The sequence below is a fragment of the Rhinopithecus roxellana genome, chromosome 5 (assembly GCF_007565055.1).
Source record: "Rhinopithecus roxellana isolate Shanxi Qingling chromosome 5, ASM756505v1, whole genome shotgun sequence".
NCBI classification, from domain to species: domain Eukaryota; kingdom Metazoa; phylum Chordata; class Mammalia; order Primates; family Cercopithecidae; genus Rhinopithecus; species Rhinopithecus roxellana.
In genome coordinates, this window is record NC_044553.1 from 39,499,319 (window position 1) to 39,517,969 (window position 18,651).

Sequence of the window (18,651 nt, forward strand, 5' to 3'; positions counted from 1 at the left end):
AAATGCACAATTAAGATTAAGAAAACAATGATTTTGAAAAAGTGTATCATTTCCTGTTCTTATGTTTGAATCCATCCTTCTGAATTAGTAGTCAGAATAATGGCAGGAGAAGCAGCTGACCTACAAAGGGTTTTCCCCAAACTCAAATTCATTAACTGGGCTCTATTAGCTTAGAATATAGGGGCTTAGTCTATTTTTTGTATTAGCTATGAAAAATTGCCAAGAAAATTCATATTGCAAACAAGGTTGCAAGGGAAATGTCTGACCAACTTAGTGAAAAAAAAACCCTGGAAATCTGTCACCCAGAAGCATCTTTATTTCACGATTTCACCTTGTATTTTAAAACAATAATTTAAAGCACAGAATTTGTATGCCAATCAATCAACTCATTATATTTTTCAGTATATTCGGTAATACTTAGTCATCAAAGCATTGTTAGTTTAATTTAAGCAACAATATACTTGAGCGTTGTAAAATGACACTTCAAAAATATCTTATGATTCAGAAAAATTTCCCCACAAATTAGTGAGATTTCAGTCACTTTGGAAACAGCCCACACACTGCCCCCACCCTCCTCCCTCATTCCCACAGTGGAGCCTCATACAGACAGACGGTGAAAAGAATAGCTTTGCGTTTTGCTTTTAATTCATATAAAAGATAGTTGAATAAATGACACTAGAAAACTATTTGTAATGTAAATTATCACTAATGGAGTAATGGAGGGATAATTCAGATTGTTAAATCTTCAGAGAAAATTCATACTATTTTATTATAGGTCATTAAAAACGTTAATTTAAAAAAGACACAAATCACCATCAATCCTAAACAACTTTTCTCAAAATCAGGCTAGCACTACAATATAGACTTTATATAGAAATGTGAAATTATCGCTTTTAAGGATTTTTAATATAGTAAATATATTTGTCAAAAAACTGTAAATCTGTAATAAAAGTTATTAGGTGATTGAGAGAAAATATTTTTGGCAAAAAAAAAAAAAAAAGGAACAAGGAAAAAAGAAAAAACTCGGACTCCATGCCAGGGTTTAGAATCTGACAAGGAAAAAAACCATTTCCTCATTTGCTACACAAGTTTTGTTTAAAATAACAGAAAATATGAACCTGAATCCTAACACACACCTCTCTGGCGTGGGAGCTCCATCTAGCACCAACCAAAAACCCCTGTTGGTTTTGCCAACCGCCTTTCTCAACCTCAACTCTAACCATGCTTGTCTGCCAGAGATGGAGCCTGGGATGGCCTCAGTGGCTGCTTGGGGACCAAAGGTAAAGAAGCCTGTCCCCAGTCGCAGTTGTGACAATCACATAACAAACCTCCTAGGATGGCAGAGGATCTGCAGCTGAAATGGAGGAAACAGATCACCTGAGCCTAAAGGCCATCAAAAACCCAGCCTGCACCCAGGTGGTTGTCTGCCTCCAGGGAAGGTCTAAGAGCACTCAGCCTTCTGTGATAAATAGAACTCGTGCAGGTGCCTTTTTCCTTCCTACCAAAGTATTCATATTTTCCTTACTCTGTCTCTGCTGGAGTAAAAGGGGTAACAAATACAGAGGGGTGAGTTTTTCCAGCAAGAAAAAAACCTGTGTTTGATAAAAAAGAAACTAGACTGTCGGGCAGGCTAGGTTAAGGAACATGTAGACCCGGCAGCTCTCCTTACCAAGTTTTCGTTGGTCAGCCGGGTGATCTCGTGCTGCAGGCTGGCCTCGATGCGGGCCTCTGGGGGCAGCTGCAGGTTCTGGGCCAGCAGCTGCTGCTGTCGGTTGTTCTCCTCCTTCAGGCTCTGGATCTCCCCACGGAGGGCCTCGGCCTCATTCTCATGGCTCCTCTTCTGTGACTGGAGCTGGGATTCCAGGAGCCTGTGGAGAGGACACACAGGTCGGAAGGGGAGATGACATCCCAAGTCGCTGCCTAATGGGTGTAAGGCATCATGTTCACTTGCAAGAGTAGGAAAAGCAGATATTCTTTAGTATCTGTATATCTTCTGGCTTGATTAAAGTCAAGAAACTTAAACAAGAAGCAGAAATAGAAATGGATGCTCTCACATTTGTGTCTTTCTGCATTATATAAAGTTCTCAGGGGCCCTAAGAATCAGCAGAGTTTTAGTTCTTTCCAAAGGTTCATAGGAGGCCGGGTGCGGTGGCTCATGCACTTTGGGAGGCTGAGGCGGGCATATCACCTGAGATGACGAGTTTGAGACTGGCCAACACAGTGAAACCCCATCTCTACTAAAAATAGAAAAAATTAGTCAGGTGTGTTGGTGCATGCCTATAGTCCCAGCTACTCAGGAGGCTGAAGCAGGAGAATTGGTTGAATCCAGGAGGTAGAGGTTGCAGCAACCTGAGATTGCACCATTGCACTCCAGCCTGGGCAACAAGAGCAAAACTTCATCTCCACAAAAAAAAAAGGGGGGGGTGTCATAGGAAATGAGGATGTGGAAAAAAAAAATCAGTTGAAAAAAACAGCTTTAATTTGCCTTGCATTTGTATTTATAAATTAGCAAAGACAGTACACCTTTGCCACAAAACAACTCTGCACTATAAAGGGCAACATTACAAACTTCTAATCTAACTAAATGTGCCTTCAGAACTACAGAGTTACTAATTCCAGGCAGAGGGTGGGACCAGTTTCCCATCTTCATATTCTACTCCTATTCTGAAAGACAGAAAGGCTGAAACACCACTCCAACCTTATCTATACAGATTTACTCAAATTCATACAAATAGTTCTGAAATTTCCTACACATATTTTAGATCTGTCATCTTCTCTCTCCCCATAAACTTACATATCAGAAACAGAATCCTAACAAGATGTGGTTTTAGAACACAAATATTAATAGGACCAACAAAGTGGTTATTGCTTCTCCAAGCAAACATACAGTCAGCTGTGCCCACAGAGCAAACCAGGCATTGGCAGTGAGAACACCAGAGTCAGAGCATCCTCCCTTTGCTACGCACCCCTGCTTCTACAGTCACTCTTTTCCAAATGCAAAGTTATGGTTAAGAACTAACTAATGTGAAGAAAGAAAAGGCATTCTTTTATTCCAGTCCCTTGGTTGCCAACTGCTGAGAACAAACAAAGCAGAATAAGCAGAAGCCCCTTGAACAAACATTTGAGTATTTTAAAAATTTAATCACTAAAATGGAACTTTAATGAGAGTTCAAAGACAAACACCACTAGAGTAGATGAATGTCTGTGTTAGAAAGGTGCTGCTGTTTCAATTTTATTTTCTCTCCTCTGAACATATTTAACATGTTGAATTTGGGTAATTATTCTGAGCTATAGCAATGCAGAAAACTCTCCTGATTTGCTGTTTCACAAATTTGAATTTCATAATAACCACACAGAGTGCCAAATCATGCATTTCATCTTGCTTTTAGACAGCATGATAATAATACATAAGAATGTAGGCTGGGTGCAGTACCTCACTCCTGTAATCCCAACACTTTGGGAGGCCAAGGCAGGATTGTTTGAGCGCAGGAGTTTGATACCAGCCTGGGCAACAAAGTGAGACCCTGTCTCTACAAAAAATCAAAAAATTAGCTGAGTGTGGTGGCACATGCCTGTGGTCCCAGTTACTCAGGAGGCTGAGGCAGGGAGGATCGTTTGAGCCCAGGAGGTCAAGGCTGAATTAAGCCGTAATCACGCTACTGCACTCAAGCCTGGGTGACAGAACAAGACCCTGTGTCAAAAAAAAGAAAAGAAAAGAAAAAAAAATGTAGCCACATTGCCATAGGCACATATATCCTGTAGATCTATCTGTAGGATATGAGAAGCCACTGTCTAAGTAATAAATCTTAATCTCTTCCCCAATAGTTTGTGCCCTAATTGAAAAATTTTGTTTTTCTTTTAACTCCTGGAACAGAGAGATTCACAAATTTTAGTGTCTGAAGGGGAGTGTCTTACATTCACCATGAATCCATTTTAGCTTTAATAGTATCTTGTAGTGAAGGTTTTTTTTTTTTTGAGACGGAGTCTTGCTCTGTCTCCCAGGCTGGAGCGCAGTGGCGAGATCTCGGCTCAATGCAAGTTCCACCTCCTGGGTTCACACCATTCTCCTGCCTCAGCCTCCCGAGTAGCTGGGACTACAGGTGCCCGCCACCACGTCCAGCTAATTTTCTATATATTTTTTTTAGTAGAGATGGGGTTTCACCATGTTAGCCAGATGGTCTCGATCTCCTGACCTCATGATCCGCCCACTTCAGCCCCCCAAAGTGCTGGGATTATAGGCGTGAGCCACCATGCCTGGCCAATGAAGGTTTTTAAAGGTGTTTGGACCGGGTGTGGTGGCTGATGCCTGTAATCTCAGTACTTTGAGAAGCTGAGGTGGGCGGATCACCTGAGGTCAGGAGTTTGAGACCAGCCTGGCCAACATGGTGAAACCCCGTCTCTATTAAAAATACAAAAAATTAGTCAGGCATGTTGGTGCACGCCTGTGGTCCCAGCTACTCGGGAGGCTGAGGCAGGAGAATCAGTTGAACCCAGGAGGCAGAGGTTGCAGTGAGCTGGGATGGTACCACTGCACTCCAGCCCAGGCAATAGAGTGAGACTCCGTTTGAAGGGAAAAAAAAAAAAAAAAAGGGTGTTTGGCTGAATGTTCTCAGTTTTACTGAAAAGCTTTGGACAAATAACACAATTACTAACACTAATTTACCCAAGAAGACAATGCACAAGAAATACAGGGGTGAAAGTCAGGAGGCCACTGTTAGTAAGAAAAACAACACATTAATAACATTCCATTTTGAGGAGACAAATATAACCTGTTGGCTTGTTTTAACCCTTCATAAACCAGCCACAGCTCTCCATCCTCATTCAACTCATGGTAATCCAGAGCAGATGATCTTCCATGCAAAAGGAACAACAATGCAAAACACAAAAGGATAGAGGATGGTGATGAGGTGATGATGGTCAACAGCAGCACACAGTATTTCAACATTTTATAAGTGAATAAGACTGTTTTTATTCATTATGACAACTTTAAGACATTACCACAAAAATTATTTTTGGTTAATTTTTAAAAATGAGTAACATGTAGCATCACATGTAAATGGGTAGAAATTAAAGCAAAATAATCAAGGATGTAGAGTTACTTTTCCTGTAAAATAAGAAATTACTGGAAGGTGAGAAAGAGGTTCTGTTTTTGATGTTTTATTTGGCTAGAAAAGTGATCTAATATATCACATATTATATTAGAGGTTATGACACATATAGAACGAAAATTTCAGCTACTGTCTTTGTGTGGCAAACTTCATAATATTTTTCAAAATGAATTTTTAAGTCTTCTAGGTAGGAATCTTTTTAACTTAATAAAACATAATTTCCCACATTAAAAAAATCAGTTTTAAAATTTCGTATAGCAGTAACATAAATCAGAACACGTCCAAGGTTCTCAGCTTTTATGACGTGATTTTTAAAAGCTTTTTCGTGTCAAAAATTAATTGTAGACCTGGAAAAACTGCTATATTAGAGATGTATCACATCTTATTAAAAATATGTGTAATTAGTAATTATGATAATGTTAGTAATCATTTATTTTCTACTTAGAATATAAAAATAATATTTTTTGAGTGTTTGCTCAGTGTCAGATGCTGTTCTACATTCTTTCACATGTACTATTTCATTTAGTTTCCCTAGTAACCCAACATAAGTCATTTGCCACATTGCAAAGGAAGACACAGAGGCTTAGAAGTAAGATACCCATAGAGGTTACACAGATGGTAAGCAGTGGAGCACTGACTCTGGAGTCCAGGTTCTTACTCCTGCTATACTGTTGTTATGTTTACATAACCCAAATTCCAGGCATTGTCTTCTACCTTACATGTAGAGAGTTCATCTCTCTCTAAAGAATTCATCTATTACTAGATGTACCATATGACCCAGCCATCCCACTACTGGGTATATACCCAAAGGATTATAAATTAGTCTACTACAAAGACACATGTACACGTATGTTTATTGCGGCACTATTCACAATAGCAAAGACTTGGAATCAACCCAAATGTCCATCTGTGACAGACTGGATTAAGAAAATGTGGCACATATACACCATGGAATACTATGCAGCCATAAAAAAGGATGAGTTTGCGTCCTTTGTAGGGACATGGATGCAGCTGGAAACCATCATTCTTAGCAAACTATCACAAGAAGAGAAAACCAAACACCGCATGTTCTCACTCATAGGTGGGAACTGAACAATGAGATCACTTGGACTCGGGAAGGGGAGCATCACACACTGGGGTCTATCATGGGGAGGGGGGAGGGGGGAGGAGGGAGGGATTGCATTGGGGAGTTATACATGATATAAATGATGAATTGATGGGTGCTGACGAGTTGATGGGTGCAGCACACCAACATGGCATAAGTATACATATGTAACAAACCTGCACGTTATGCACATGTACCCTAGAACTTAAAGTATAATAAAAAAAAAAAAAAAAAAAAACAAGAAAAAAAAAAAAAAAGAATTCATCTATTTACATGGTTTCCATTGTATTATTATATTCTGATGACTTCAAAATTTATATCTCAGTACACACATCTCTCCTGGCTACAGATTTATATATTCAACTGCCTAATATACTTCTTTCTCTGGATGTTTTCCCGGCTCCTTAAATCCAATATGTATAAATCTACTGATGACCTTCACTGTGTATTTCCCCACACTCCAGTCCCACGATCACAAAATGGTATCACCACATCTAACCAAGATAGCAGAAACCATGGAGTCGCCTTCAGGCTTCTCTATCCCTTGCCCACACATCCAATAAACCAAACATTTTTCTGACCTCATCTTCTTATGTATCTTTCAAAACGTTCCATTTATGTCAATCCTAACTGGCACCCGCCAAGCCCAAGTCACCATAATCATTGGGCTACAGGCTTACTCTCTGGTCTTTACGCTTTCAATTTTGTTCTACTGCAATCTATTCTCTAACATAACAGCCAGGGCTAGCTTTCCAAAAATCAAATCTCATCACACCATTCTCCTACTTAACACCTTTCAGAGGATTCCATTATCTTTGGAATAAAGTCCAAACCCTCTCAGCTGTCTCCCCAGCAGCCTATAACCTCGGTGAGAGTAGGAACCACATTTATCTTGCTTATTACTGTATTCTCAGTATGTGGTACAGGGTCTGGCATGAAGTAGGCACACTGGTGATTGAATAGCTAAGTGGATGGAAGAACAGTGTGAGATAATACAGTTCTTTCTATATTAACACATCCTTAGATATAACATATGTTTATAATTTACACTGACAAATTAAAATTTAAGTTTAACCAAATACTTTTATAAGCATTCTCCACCCTTGTCCATAAAAGAAGATAAGTACAGTCATCCTTCAATATCCATTGGGTTTCAGGTCCTCCCTTGGATAGCAAGATCCACAGATGTTCAAGTCCCTTATATAAAATGGCATACTATTTGCATATAACCACGTACATCCTCCACATACTTTAAATCATCTCTAGATTACTTACAATACCTAAAAATTTGTAATATGTAATCTCTAGATTACTTATAATACTCTGTAAATAGTTTCGTTTTAAGAAATAATGATAGGGCCGGGCGCAGTGGTTTATGCCTGTAATCCTAGCACTTTGGGAGGATGAAGCAGGTGGATCACCTGAGGTCTGGAGTTCGGGACCAGCCTGGCCAATGTGGCAAAATCCCGTCTCCACTAAAAAAAAAATACAAAAATTAGTCAGGTGTGGTGGTGGGAGCCTATAATCCTAGCTACTCGGGAGGCTGAAGCAGGAAAATTGCTTGAACCTGGTGGGGGCGGAGGTTGCAATGAGCTGAGATTGTGCCACTTCACTTCCAGCCTAGGCGAAAGAGAGAAACTCCATTTCAAAAGAAAAAAAAAAAAAGAAAGAAAAGAAACAAGAAAAAAGTCTGTACATGTTCAGCACAAATGTAATTTTAAAAATATTTTCCATTCTCCATTGGTTGACTCCACAGATATGGATCCAATGGATATTTAGGGCTGACTGCACCTTACTTTATGTATGGCAATATTCTTCAGTTTATAAAGTATTTATGGTTACCAATCCTGAAACTATCCATCAAGAGACCTAGACCAATAGACTAAGGCTTTGCTGGAAAGAAGGGTGGTAGTAAGGCCAAGGGGAATTCCAGATATAAGCCTTCATTCTCCTATCCTAGAAGTCACGGTGCCCATTTAGAGTTACATGGCTAACACCAAGTGATTCCAGATACCTCATCACTCCTCTTCACTCTAAGTTTCAACTATTGAAAACTGCAGTTGCCCCTACAAACCTCCACAAATAACCATCCTGAATAACAAATGATAGTGACTACCTAAGACAGTACAACCTGAACAGGTGGTTTTCTTCTCAAGGCAGCCCCTTAAAGCTAAGACATTAAATATTTTAAAAATCTTCCTTTGATTTAAAGCATATTTTCCCTGACACTTTTTGTCAATACTATTACCTTACATTATAAATGAAGATCTTAACTAGAAATACATTGGAAACCTTGGATTCCCTTTGAAGGCCAGTTAATGTCTAATATAAAGGAATGTATAAACACTTTTACTGTGCAAGAGGCTGGCTTGAAGGCTAAAGATCAATACAATTAAACCAAAATGAATAAAAGAAGGATCAACTTACCTGTTTGTTTCTTTCAAACCAATGTATGCTTGTGCTATTTCACCTTTATCTTTCATTTTTTGTACATCTTCCAAAAGTATTGTGGAATCTGTCATTGTATTCTGAGGGGGGAAATAACACACTTATGCCTTAAGATTCAACTCAAAAGCTTTGGACATATAACACATTTATTAGGTATAATTGGGGCGCAGGGGTTATGTGCTCCACCACACCTGTGACCCACCAAAGCATCAGCCCCAACCTCATGTAACTGCAGAGGGGAGTTTGGCCCAGGTAGTTAAGAGAAAGGTACCTTCAGTTTTTCTCCTGAGAAAACACTAGCACTCTACTACAAAGGTGGGAAGATTCTAGAGTGCCACAGCCCTGTAAATAAAATCACTGATGGGCCATATATGTGTTTTACATTATGTGAAAAAAAATATACATAATTTTTATAAAGTATATAATATAGTATATATTCAGCATTAGAAAAATAACGAAGCACCAATTTAATGGAATGTACAAAGCCATTCTTTCTACTACTTTTTGACTAGTTACAATGAAGCAGATGCCCCAACAAAACAATGAAAGTTTGACATAAAGTTCACTTTTTCATTAAAAACTCAGAAAAAGAAGGTAGTATTCAGATTATATGCTTCAGCAAAATTAAGGTTTTTTTTCTCACATTCAGTTCTTTTTTCCTCTAGTATAATATAACATAGTACTTAAGCTTTTGAAATAAACATCTGGCAGGTCAGAATTATTAATGATTTTATATAAAAATAACTTTTTTGCCAACATTTTAATTTTCTTTTTAATTTTCTCCTTTTAGTCAAATCTGTCTGACAACCAATGTAAGTTCAAAATCTTCTATTCAGCTACTCTATCTTTCCAGACAAGAGTAAGAGATAAGAATCACTGCTGTGCAAACCACCATGGAACATGTATACCTATGTAACAAACCTGCATATTCAGTACATGTATCCCAGAACTTAAAGCAAAAAAATAATCCCTGCTCAGTAGCCTCTAAAAAAATAATATACTTCAGAACCCAATGGCTTTGTCTAAATGGAAACATTTCCACATAAAATTCAACTCAAAAGCTTTTGGACCACATATTTGTCTAAATAGTATACGTCTGACTCTTTAGTAAACATGATCTAAGCTCAGGCCTTGCAATGAAACAGACTTAATAAAATGCACTTCAAATACCATGATCTTAAAGACAAGTTCCAAGATAACTTTAATGCCAACTACACACTTACAAATGCTTGTTTCTGAATTTCAATGTGCATTTTAAAAATCCTTCAAAAAAAAATACCACTTTTCTCTTAATGCTATCCTTTTGTAAGTTTGTAAATGCTTCCTCTGAGAAGACCAACTATAATCTCACAAAATATACTAATAAATAGTTTACATTTTACTGAATTTTAAAAATCTTTCCCATTAATACCACATAGAGTATTTTTTTAGCTATATTTTATAAATACTTTAGTACCTGTTTTACAGAGAGCTTCTTTTTTCTCTTTCTCTGAAAGGAATAAAATCTTTCTGTTTTATAAAGGGCCATACTCAGATTTTTAAGACCCATAAGTAATAACTTTCAAAGACCTGATTGTTTACATCAAATAATGCTATCTGTGTGCTCTGATGTCTCAGGACTTACACGGTATGGTTTTGAACTTTTAGCAAATGAGGTAACTTGATCAAATTAGCTAATCCAAGACAAGAAAGCCTTCTTAGTATGCTTCTCTCCTGGGTAGTAAGTTCTTCCCTCATTCTGCCTACCTTAGCTAAAAAGTGGCACTTGGGGAATGGGTTCAGACTTGGGCTACAGCATTTAGGAAGTTCCTGATTCACTGCTCAGACTTTGTCTCTCTCAAGCCTGTGACTAGAAGTTCTAAAACGGTTTTGCTATATAGGAAAATCCCAGCAATATCTGTCACTCAGTATAAAGAGAAACAAGATACGGTAGAGAAATCTGACTTTGCAACCTCGTCACGAGCCACTTTTCATTCTAGCTGTGGGCTCTACACTCAGGGAGATGAAAGTGGCAGCAAAGAATAGTGTGCTCAGCTCCTCAGGCTTCTCTTCACCCTTAGCCAACAAGCCTGCCACTGGTAGATATGAGAGCTCAGGAGAGCCTGTGCTTCTGAATGTACTCCAAGTTAAGGGCTTCCCTCCCCAGCCTCTGGATGGCCTACCAGAACTACGGCAATCAGTCATAGAGCTGCCTATAAATCAGAAGTCATGGAGTCCCCTCGATAATCCAGACTGGAGCCTACCACAACCACTGTTTCCCTACTGACTTCCCAAATCAGAAGGAGTCAAATTGGAAATTCACTTATAAATATCAAAATATCAAAATAGACTTGGTCAGAAAGCATCAATTGCCTTTATTGGGGGATATCTGTAAACTAAAGTTAGGATTAAATAGAAGTATTTACTAAAAAAACAAAAATGTATAATTACCTTGTCATCCTGAAAATCACAAGTCAGCAAGCACAAAAAACAGAGAAAACAATAAACCATTAGTTTCATAAATAAATTTCATCAGAGTCCCTATCATAACAGATAAAAGCTAATTTAAAAACAGCCATGAGTTGTTTCTCTAAAATTAACTCTGTAAATACATTAACATTCCTGAAGCTATCATAAAACAGACACTAATATATATTTATGTGTTGACAACTTCTATTTCCAGGAACAAAAGTTTGAAATTCTTTTAAAATTGTTTTGATTTTTCTGGTTATAAAATATCTTTGAGTATGGGAGAGAATGACCCTCCTGTTAATGCATGTGAGTGAAATTCTTATCATAGGTCTGTGAAGTTAAAGTTATGTCCCCCACAGGAAGTCATTTGTCCAAGGGAAGATTCCTAGAATATTCTAGAGGTGGAGCCAACACACAAGACCTGCCTGGGCCAGATCATCCCCTAGCTCTCCGGGTGTTGCTCATCACTGCCCTGCAATGGAGTGGTGACATGATGGGTCTCTCAGACTAGAAACTGAGAGGGACAAATAGCCCTGGGGAGTCTGGAAGATCTTAATTAGTGTCATGGGCATTTCTCCTAGGAGGGGACATGAGTGCTGCCATGTTTAGGCTGGGAGCTGAGCAAGCCGGTACGTCAGTTGGACAGGGTCAGCCCATTAGGGTCAGGAGAGCAGCTGTCACATGGGGTACGTGAGCTGGACAAGGGAAAATGTGTGATAGTAGAACTATGTGCTCTGTTAGCTGGATTGTTTTTATGTCCTTTGCTTCATTTCTCTTTTCCTTTCTCTTGATTTTTACTAAAGTTTCTTGTGAGATTACCACATTGCAACCCCATAAATATATACAACTAATTACCACATTGCAACCCCATAAATATATACAACTATTATTTGTCAATCAAAAATTTTTTTAGAAAGAATACTAATTTGTCTCAACAGAACTAGAGAAAGGAATCTTGATTTTGGACTCTGCTCAACCAAGACTGCAAGCCTTGTTTTCTGAGGCCCAGCCACAGTGGTAGCCAAGGGAACCAACTGAGACAGCCCGGGGGTGAGGTGTGACCTATATGGCCAAGTCAAAATGGGGTCTCTTCTCATTTCTGGCTTAAGGTGTTTGTGATTATTATTATTATTATTATTAGTTTTTGAGATAGAGTCTAGCTGTGTTGCCCAGGCTGGAGTGCAGTGGCGTGATCTCGGCTCACTACAAGCTCTGCCTCCCGGGTTCACGCCATTCTCCTGCTTCAACCTCCTGAGTAGCTGGAACTACAGGTGCCCACTCCACGCCTGGCTAATTTTTTGTATTTTTAGTAGAGATGGGGTTTCACCATGTTAGCCAGGACGGTCTTGATCTCCTGACCTCGTGATTCACCCGCTTCAGCATCCCAAAGTGCTGGGATTACAGGTGTGAGCCACTACACCTGGCCTGTGATTTGTTTTAAAGAAAGCCCATTTCTCTATATAACTCCACTACTACTGGAATTTTATTTCCCCAAATTAGTCAAACATCTTGTTTTTAGAATTTGATATTTTTTGGACCAGTGTTGATCTCAGGTGTGAGTTGCCTTCATCAAGTCCAAACATACATGCCAGGCACAGTATCTAAACTGCATGCAGAAATACCATTTCTAAGAGGAGTACTCTCAGATTTTCAGGCATCCAGCTCATTATATATCATGGATATTTTTTATATGACACACCAGACAGTTGGGATCCTTGATTGCCTCGAGTCCTGTGATGCTCTGCTGCATGCACAAGGGCAGGGAGGCAGGCCAGGTTTTCAAGATGATCACTCAGATTCCCTCTGATGGCAAATGACAGAAAGGCCCATCTCTCATCAGCACATGGCAGCGCTGGGTCTCAAATGAAGGCAGGGAAGGACTTCAAAGGGCCATCTATATCCTCAGGGCGGGAGTCCTTTCTGTTAAATCCTGAAACAGCCCCTCCCAGTGGGACAGCACCCCCTACTAAAGAGAACTGCCTGAAGTGAGCAGAAATCATCTCCACGTAACTTCCACTCACTGATCTCACTTCTAACCGGTTCATCTGTTATTTCTCCAACTAAACAAATATTTTCGACAAATGACTTTAAAGTTGTATTTAATGCCTTCCTGCAGTAAGAAAATTTAGAGAGTTTTGTATTTAATAAAATTTTATTTTAGATCAAAATTTATTGTGGCCAGATTACTATAAAAAGATTAATTTTAAAACTCATGAGAGATGAAACTTTGATGACCATTTGGGATTCCCCTTGCTTTTTGCTCATTCCAATTTATGCTTACAATAGTTTTAAACAACACTGGGATTTTTTTTTTTAAATGATGAATCCTCAATTAGATTAAAAATGCTCTTAAGTGTTTGCTGCACTATAAACTGGAGGGAAAGGATAAGAAGACATTGAGGCCAGTCCCCGAACACCCCGTTTAGTTGTGTGCTTGTGCTTACCTTGGGTTGGATGGCCTCTTTCTGGCTCACCAGTTGAGACCTTAAGATGAGGACTTCTTCCTTGCGGACATCAAGCTCCTCACTCACAGAGGTCAGCTGCTCCATGAGGACACGGTAGGCAGGTGCACCTGGGGCGGTCACCTCTGGTGCACTTTTCTCACTGAGGGCCTTGCGCAACTCATTTAGCTCATTCTTCAGTTTTTTGTTTTCTGATTCTAGTTCTTGACGCTGTATGAAAAGACAAAGAAAAGTTCATTGCTGTCATCCTCAACTTTACACTGGATGCTCAAACTTCTCCCAAGCTGGTAGAAGAATTCTGCTGAAAAAGTTCATCAGAATTACCCTAGTGAATAGCTTCCTAGGTTCTGCCAGGAGCTCTGCTCTGCAAATTAAGGAAGTCTGACATCAAGTAGAATTGAGCAAGGTCAATGGAAGTTTGCTTCATCAACCCAAATTCCAGAGTCAAATGTATTCTGGCCTGCCCAGGGTGTGTTCACTGGCATGGAGAGATTGCTGAGTCCCAAGGGGCAAGTTTAGCCAGTGCTATGGAGCCCAGCTTTTGTTTGTAGATAAATATACGGGAAATCTGAGGGTCCAGCTGGCCAGCATATTTCCAATGAATGAATCAGATGGGTTGATCCCTGAAATCTTTAGTAGTCTCCTCTTATTTCCTTTATAAAGCAGAATGGAAAGACTATTGAAATGTTAGGCTTTAACTTCTAATTTAAAACATTTACCATATCGTTCAAACTGGTAAAACTCCCTTTAGTGTCTAAATGACAACGAATAGTGCATTTTTCAAACTTCTTTTCTGTGTGACATGCTTGCGACATTGTGGGTGGAGCCTTGGGAGGCAGGAGGCAAGGCTGAAGGCCTTCCTCCAGCGACCCAGAAGGATATGCACATCCTCATCCCCCCAATATTTCATGTCCTACCAGCCAGCCCCTGCCACCAGTTAGTGCCGCCCACTCCATGTTCAGTTCAAACAATGGCAATAGGAACCCAGAACAGAGTGACACTGACACTAGAACACAAGTGTCACAAGATGCTGGTTGGGAAACACAGCTGTAGACAGGCACTTAAAAGCACCATGGTGCCTCATTTAGCACAGCACACATGGCCTGATGATACTGAAACACTTGTGTATAAACACTGAATATTTTAGTTTCTTCCCAGAGACAAAAGCTTAGGTTTGTAGCACCATATCAGTCCTTTCAATGTGTTATATTAAAATTATTTAGGCTGAGCACGGTGCCTCATGCCTGTAATCCCAGCACTTTGGGAGGTCGAGGTGGGCGGATCACAAGGTCAGGAGATCAAGACCATCCTGGCTAACACGGTGAAACCCCGTCTCTAATAAAAATACAAAAATTAGCTGGGTGTGGTAGCAAGCGCCTGTAGTCCCAGCTACTCAGGAGGCTGAGGCAGGAGAATGCCGTGAATCCAGGAGTCAGAGCTTGCAGTGGGCCGAGATCGTGCCACTGCACTCCAGCCCGGGCAACAGAGCGAGACTCCATCTCAAAAGAAAAATTAAAAAACTATTTAAAGTCATTCTTTTTTCTAGTTTAAGAATATATAACCCTTTCTTTCGTGAATTAATCTATTCTTTTGTAAAAATGAATGCTCCCTCCCTTCCCCGTTCTCCCACCAACTGATAATCAGATTCTTATTGCTCATTTCTGTAACAGAAGACACATAAATGTCATTACTTTGATGTGTAAACTACAAATGTTTCCCAAATTTACTGTGTTTCAGAATCACCCAGAGGTCTTGTTCAAACACAGATTGTTGGGGTCCACCCTCAGAGATTCTGATTTAGTAAGTTTAGTAGTGTGAGGCCTGAAAATTTGCATTTCCAACAAGCTACCAGGTGACATTGATCCTGCTGGTCCAGGGACCATATTTTGAGAGCCACTAATCTAATGCTTTGTGAATCCAGGCTTCACTCATACTACAGAGAATGTTTTTATTCATTCATTATTGTGTGAGGCAGGAGAAGATCTGGAGAGCAGATTCCTACTTCTATGTCTGGTCTGCCCCATCACATCCAATTGGATCTTTATAGCGGCCAATGCTACAGTCCACTTCCTTTACTACCACAGCCTCGAATGGCAGCTACTTCTCCTGTTCCTGTTTAGACTGAAGTATAGCTTATATGAAATGGAATTTATAAAAAGAAACAACAAGAAGTAATGCGGAATAAGGCTGAAGCTAGGACCTCTGGTGCAACCTCCAGCCCTTAAGGATGTTCTCTGAGAAAAAGACAGGCTCTGAGTGGGCCTCTTGCCAAAACAAAATATTCAAAGTCCTGAGCAGAAACTCCCCATTACCTTGAGTGACTCATATTCCAGTTCTGCACCTCTAATCTGTGGTCTTTCTTCTTCCTAGGGAAAAGTTAAAGTAAAAGTTTTATATTTTAATCATCATATTTTTACTCTTAAAATATTTACTTGCTCTACAGAAAACAGGGAAGAGAGTTTAGCCCTCACTATTTTAACCAAGTGCTGCTTGGATAGGCTGAGCTGAGTACCCACTAAGGAAAAGACTGCTGAAATGAACATAAAGCCCCGCCTCAGCTCTGCGGATGGGCTGTGCTGTGCACCTTGGCCTTGCTGCGGAGCACCTGCTCCTCCTTGCGGTCCAGCTCATCCTGCATCACCTGCTTCTCCTGCTCCAGCTCTGTGACCCGCTTTTGGAGCTTAAGGAACAATGACATGTCCAGAGGTACCTTCTTCTCACTTGGCTCCTAAACACCAGGAATCACAAGATGGTCAAGACAAGCCAGAAGACATAAAAGTCAATGAGAAAATGACAAATAGCTCAATGGAAAAATAGGCAAACTTACCGAATAAGAAATACAAACATCTAGAGAATATATTTAAAAAATGCTCAACCTAGCTAACAATGAGAGAAATGCAAATTAAACAACACTGAACTGCTACTTCTCCCCTATCAGACTGGCAAAGACTAAAAAGATTCATGATGCTCTGTGTTAGCCACAGTGTCTCATATGATATTGTGAAAGTAAAGGTAGGCCTTCGAAAAGGGCGATTTTGCTGAACTTACTAAAATTTAAATGTGCATACCTTTAACCTAGCAAATCTACATTTAGGAATTAATCCTACAGAAATACTTACACAAGTATATAAAAATATATGGGAAAAGATGTTCACTGCAGCATTTTTTTTTGTAATTGCAAAAAACTGGCAAGAATCTGAATGTCAGTCAATAGGACAGTTGCTTAAATAAATTACGTTATAGCCAAACTGTGAAATATTTTTTAGCTGTTAAAAAGAATGAAGTAGGCCAGGCGCGGTGGCTCATGCCTGTAATCCCAGCACTTTGGGAGGCCGAGGCGGGTAGATTACAAGGCCAGGAGCTCAAGACCTAGCCTGACTCCAACATGGTGAAACTCCATCTCTACTAAAAATACAAAAATTAGCCAGGTGTGGTGGCACGCATTAGTAATCCCAGCTACTCAGGAGGCAGAGGCAGAAGAATCGCTTGAACCCAGGAGGCGGAGGTTGCAGTGAGCCGAGATTGCACCATTGCACTCCAGCTGGGGCAGCAGAACGAGACTCCGTCTCAAAAAAAAAAAAAAAAAAAGAATGAAGTATATCAACATGAGCAGATAAAGATGTCTTAAAGTATTATATGAACACACAAACTGTAGGACAGAAAATATACCTTGTTTTTGTTAATAAAACACAAACGTATGTGACTTTTAAATGTATACCTAGTACATGCATATAAAAATTTAGAAGGCCATCAATGGTTATCTCAGAGGACGGAATGTACTATGGGAAAGTTTCATTTCTTTACATTGTACATTCCTATATTTAAATTGTTTACAATGGACAGGTTCTATATTTGCAATCAGGAAGAATGACTTTTGAAAATATGAAATGCCAGCATAAATATATTGAGATCACACAGAGAAAACTGAAATCTGAAAAACCAAAACATATACACTCAGCTCTCCATATCCTTGGGTTCTGTATCTGTGGGTTCCACATCCTTTCAGACTCAACCAACTGTGGATCAAAAATATTCCAAAAAAAACCTCCCAAACAATAAAAATAAAAATGATTATCACATTTTTACTGTTAGAATATTTACTGCCTCTTTAGAAAACAGTGAAAAGAGTTTAGCCCTCACTACTTTAACAAAACGTTACTTGGTTAGGCTGGGCTGTGTCCCCACTAAGAAGAGACTCCTAAAATAGACATAAAGCCCAGCCTTGGCTCTGAAGATAGGCCTGCACTACGCACCTTGGCTTTTTATTACAAATAAACAACAATACAGTATAATAACTGTTATACTGCATTGTTTACATAGCATTTATATTGTCTTAGGTATTACAATATGCTGTATTTGTCTTAGGTATTAAATAATGTTTTATTTAATTATATATTTTCTTAGGTATTAAATAATGCTATAGTTACATAGCTTGTCTTAGGTATTATGAGTAACGTAGAGATGACTTAAAGAATATGGAAGGATGTGCATAGGTTATATGTAAATACTACTGCATTTTATATAAGAGACTTGAGCATCCTTAGATTTTGGTATTCAAGTCCTGGAGCCAATCCCCTGTGGAAACCAAGGGACGACTGTATAGTTTTTAATAAACTGAAGAATAACCTAATGACATTTTAAAAGTGTGTCAACTGGTTCCAAAACAGAATCACAGTGAGACCTACTATGATAAATAAAGGTACACTAATTAAAGCTTAAAAATAATGGAAACAACTAACCATCATCATGGAAGTTGTGGGTGCCATAATTGTTTTAACATGTTTACTTAAGGTTTTAATTTTTAATGAGGTAAGAAGAGAAATAATTGTACTATTAGAATTAATGTAGAAGATAAAGACTCCCTTTGTTAGAGAGACAGAAGTGAGGATGGAGGAACAAGAGAATGGCAGCAATCATTTATTTAACTAAATGGTCAATGTGTAATTATTAAATGATTGGCAAATCTACCCAATTGTTTAAAAAGAGAATATTTACTTTTGCTTTTCTGATATGAGAGCAGAATAAGCTTTTACAGAAAATTTAGGAAATAAGAAAAGTTCAAAGAAGAAAAACACGC

The 18,651-nt window shown here is 39.1% G+C and overlaps 1 protein-coding gene across 4 annotated transcripts in view; it reads right to left on the reverse strand.

Moving 5' to 3' along the window:
- The window catches only part of MYO5A (myosin VA), a 223,667-nt gene that overhangs the window by 31,213 nt on the left and 173,803 nt on the right, over positions 1 to 18,651 (reverse strand). For 2 of the 4 annotated variants that reach the window (XM_030930343.1, XM_030930344.1), the window contains exons 26-32: positions 16,159 to 16,302; positions 15,887 to 15,940; positions 13,557 to 13,784; positions 11,092 to 11,100; positions 8,641 to 8,741; positions 4,770 to 4,850; positions 1,670 to 1,868 (exon numbers count right to left, since the gene is read on the reverse strand). In XM_030930343.1, the coding sequence (XP_030786203.1) occupies positions 1,670 to 1,868; positions 4,770 to 4,850; positions 8,641 to 8,741; positions 11,092 to 11,100; positions 13,557 to 13,784; positions 15,887 to 15,940; positions 16,159 to 16,302 (816 nt within the window). The remainder of the gene's footprint in view (positions 1 to 1,669; positions 1,869 to 4,769; positions 4,851 to 8,640; positions 8,742 to 11,091; positions 11,101 to 13,556; positions 13,785 to 15,886; positions 15,941 to 16,158; positions 16,303 to 18,651) is intronic. The other 2 variants (XM_030930346.1, XM_030930345.1) reach the window with 1 other exon arrangement.